This window comes from Auxenochlorella protothecoides, assembly GCF_000733215.1.
Source record: "Auxenochlorella protothecoides strain 0710 unplaced genomic scaffold scaffold53, whole genome shotgun sequence".
Classification (NCBI taxonomy): domain Eukaryota; kingdom Viridiplantae; phylum Chlorophyta; class Trebouxiophyceae; order Chlorellales; family Chlorellaceae; genus Auxenochlorella; species Auxenochlorella protothecoides.
Window position 1 is genome coordinate 33,679 of NW_011934321.1, and position 3,666 is coordinate 37,344.

Below are 3,666 nucleotides of genomic sequence, written 5' to 3' on the forward strand. Positions count from 1 at the left end.
CCCCCCCCAAAAAAAGAAAATTAAACAATTAACCCACCTGAGGTCCTGCATGGTGGTCAGGGGCTGGATGGGCAGCTTGCAGAAGAGAGACAGCTGGAACAGCTGGAGCAGGCGGTGCCGGAACACGGAGATCTGGGGCGGCGGCTTGGCGGGCGCCGCCGCGCCGCAGCCCCAGGCGTGCTGCACTGGCGGGCGCAGGGAGGTGGGGAGCAGCGACAGGTGGGTCGCGGCGCCGCCAGTGCCGGCGCCTGTCGCGCTCGCACTCGCGTGAGCCTCCTCGGGCAGCTCCACCGCGGCCACGCCCTGCGCATCACGGCGCACCGAGCGCCGGCCCGCCGGCACGCGGTCAAAGGCCTGGCGCACCGCGGCGCGCGCCGCAGCCGGCTCCAGGTCGCCGACCAGGTAGAGCGTGGCGTTGGCCGGGTGGTACCCGCGCGCCCAGAAGTCCATGATGGCGGCGCGGTCCCAGCCCGCCACCTGCTCCATCTTGCCGATGGGGAAGCGGTAGCCCAGCGCGTTCTCGGCGTGCAGGTACTGCAGCAGCTGGCAGTCCACGCGGTACTCGATGGTGTTCATCATCTGGGCCTCGGCCGTCACCGCCTTGCGCTCCTTCTCGATGCGGGAGGGCAGGAACTCGGGCTCGAACGCGATCTCCGCCAGCGCGTCCAGCACCTGCGCCAGCATCGGCGCGCCCGTGCCGGCATTCACGCGCGGCGCGTGCACGTGGAAGACGGTGTGGTGGAAGTCGGTGTAGGCGTTGGACCGCGCGCCGGTGCCCAGCAGCGTCTCGCGCTTCTTGGACCCCAGGAAGGTCACGTGCTCCACCAGGTGTGCGATGCCCTGCTCCTCCGCCGACTCGTCCACCGAACCTGGCAGGGGATGGTTGCGTGCTCCATGGGATCGAGTGGCTGGGAGCCGGGCTCCAACAGGGTTGCAGGTACCCACGCATGCTGGGCACGCACATTCTCGTGCAGGCAGGGGCCAGGTACGGGCCTCTGTGTTGACATGGGCCAGCGGTTCCCCCATATCAAGACAGAGGGTCGAGGGGGGTACCAATGAGGATGTGGGAGCATGCAGCGTCGCCCTGCGCTCCGTCCACTGCTCCCCCCTCCCGTCCCCTCCTCCACCACCACCGCCACCCCACCGCCTCCACCACACACACCTGTGTGAACCTCCAGGTGCGCCTCAAACCTATCCACAGGGGAGGGGTTGGGCAGGAACACAACCCGCAGGCCGTTGTCAAGGTAATAAATGTCCAGCGCCTGATGGGGCTCGAGGGCTTGGGACGGGCCGCCCTCCGAGGGAGCGACCACGGCATCCTCTGCCTGCGGGGAGGGGGAGAGCCCAGCGACAAGAGGGAAGCATCAGCGACAGGAAGCTCCATGGGGAACTGGCATCGCCCAGCCCCGCGGATGCGCCCACACGGGTCGACCACAGGATGTTTCCAGACGCTCTTTCCCATGCCACTGAATCAGCGTGGATGGGCCCGTCACTCTCCCCGCCATGCGCACCAGCAAGGCGGCAAGCAGGGATGTGCCATGCCTCCTGCTCCTGTTGTGCAGTCGGGAGCCGCTCTGGCGCCCGAGCGGAGCCCGCAGGGGTTGAAGCTGCCTAGACCTGGAGGGCGAGGGATGGGGGGCAGATGTGGCGCCCAGTCCCACGAAATCATGCACCATGGATGGGCATGTCATGCAGGAACCGATGGACCCACGCACCCCACGGACGAGACTCCCACACAGCGTCTGGCGGGCAGGGAGCTTCGGGATGTTGTGGGGTTCACGAGGCGCCGAGCACTGGGCTTGGGTGCCTGGCTTGCAGCAGGCCCCTGGAAGGGCGCCACGCGGAGCACCGCATGTCTGTTCACCAGAGAGGAGCGGGCTTGCATGAGGCCCACGCGGTGTAGCCTTGGCACTTGCACTGATCGAGGTCCCGCAAGGGAGGAGGGTGTCACCTCACGACAGCATGCACAACTTTCCAATCACGGAATTATGTTTCGAGGTATGTGACTGGAAGCCCACATGCGGCTCTGGTCGCCCCAAACTCCAGCCTGGACGGGTCGCTGTGCTGGACCTGATAACATTGGAAAGCATGATTCTTTCGGATGGGTTGGCTCCTTTATAAATGTGCACGATGCTCCTCAAGTTGACACAAGGGGGACTGTTCTCGATATTCCCATGTGTTCATTGGGATATGTTTGTTTTGTCTTTCCCGATTAGATAGGGTGTTCCACGCTTGCTGGCTGCAGCATGCGTCAGGGCTGGCAGGACCCTCAGGGCATCACATCCGAGAGCATCGGCCACACCACATATGCACAGCTCCTACAACCCAGCATGCAACGATGGTCTGGAACAGGACTCGCATGCCCCGGCGGATGGACGGGTGGTTACTGCGGTTATACATACCTACGATTCTGTCACCCGGGGTGAAGCGGTGATGAGATTAGAGACGCGGGCTTGTGCAACGTCTCGATTCGCTTGGTTGGATTAAGCAACCAGAGAAGATATTATACTCGTCTCGGGGATACAGGCGTGCCTGTTCACTACCGCATTGGGCACCCGGTTGAGATCATGGCGCGCCGACAGATTTCCACGGTCGACGCAAGATGTAGGTGGTCATCAAACTGGCAAACCCGGTTCTCGAGCACGGAAGGACGTCGAAGTGAACGTACGTTACCTAGAATAGAGTCGATTTTGCTTGGGATACCCCTCAGTAGTGTCCTTCGAGGTGTAGCGATGGCGTCTACGACACTGAATATGGCTCAGGTGGGCGGGTGATCGTGGGCGCCAACCTGTCCACATGCCGTGTCGGTGATCATGCGCCGACACAATGCGTCCCTCCATGCCGTCCCGCAGGCGAGCCGAGTAGCCAGCGCTCAGTTTGGCAGGCCCACCCCGACCCCGTGCCCACCCCGCGCCCACCTGGGCCGTGCTGCCGCCTGGGCCGGCACCCACCCAAGGCCCACCCCCTGCGCAGCCGGCCCCCGGCCCAGCCTGCGGTCCACGGCCAGGGTGACGGTGCGGGCGGAGGCCGGCACCAATGGGTCTGCTGCCGACCATGGGGTGCCCATCACCAAGGTGCTCATCGCCAACCGGGGGGAGATTGCGGTGCGCGTCATCAGGGCCTGCCGCGAGATGGGGATCAAGAGCGTCGCCGTCTACTCTGTGGCCGACAAGGACTGCCTGCACGTGCAGGTGGGTGGGTGGCCTGCAGATGGTGTTGGTGCACATGAGGGGGATGCATTGATTGTGTAGCTATCAAGCAGCGTCTGTCCTTATTTGGGAGCTGTGCGTGCATTGAGGGGGGACCCAGAATGTTGTCAGTCAGACCAGCTCTGAGCACACTCTCCCCACCTGCCCCTTCACCCAATCAGCTCGCTGACGAGGCCGTGTGCATTGGGGAGGCTTCCAGCTCCGAGTCCTACCTCAACATCCCCACCATCATCGCGGCGGCCGTCAGCCGCGGCGCCGACGCCATCCACCCCGTACGTTGCAACAGCTTTGAGGAGGGTGGGGTTCCAGAGGTCTTGGGTACTGCACCCTTGTAGATGAGGGCGGAGGACTCCACTCAGGCGCCCACCATTGCGACACCCTGGTGTGATCCTGACTCGTCACCCTCTTCCGGCCCCTGATTGGAGTCATCACACTCACCACATTCACCAATACCTAA

The 3,666-nt window shown here is 64.0% G+C and overlaps 2 protein-coding genes across 2 annotated transcripts in view; one reads left to right on the plus strand and one right to left on the minus strand.

Moving 5' to 3' along the window:
- F751_4439 (putative zinc protease PqqL) overlaps positions 1 to 1,885 on the minus strand; it is a gene marked incomplete at both ends in the record, with an annotated part of 6,447 nt that extends 4,562 nt beyond the window's left edge. Inside the window, 3 exons of the mRNA XM_011401834.1 lie at positions 38 to 869; positions 1,163 to 1,325; positions 1,736 to 1,885. Coding sequence (XP_011400136.1) covers positions 38 to 869; positions 1,163 to 1,325; positions 1,736 to 1,885 — 1,145 coding nt within the window. The remainder of the gene's footprint in view (positions 1 to 37; positions 870 to 1,162; positions 1,326 to 1,735) is intronic.
- A 682-nt stretch (positions 1,886 to 2,567) lies between these two features.
- Positions 2,568 to 3,666, plus strand: part of F751_4440 (Biotin carboxylase, chloroplastic) — a gene marked incomplete at both ends in the record, with an annotated part of 3,868 nt that continues 2,769 nt past the window's right edge. The window contains 3 exons of the mRNA XM_011401835.1: positions 2,568 to 2,604; positions 2,974 to 3,191; positions 3,371 to 3,481. Of these exons, the coding sequence (XP_011400137.1) occupies positions 2,568 to 2,604; positions 2,974 to 3,191; positions 3,371 to 3,481 (366 nt within the window). The remainder of the gene's footprint in view (positions 2,605 to 2,973; positions 3,192 to 3,370; positions 3,482 to 3,666) is intronic.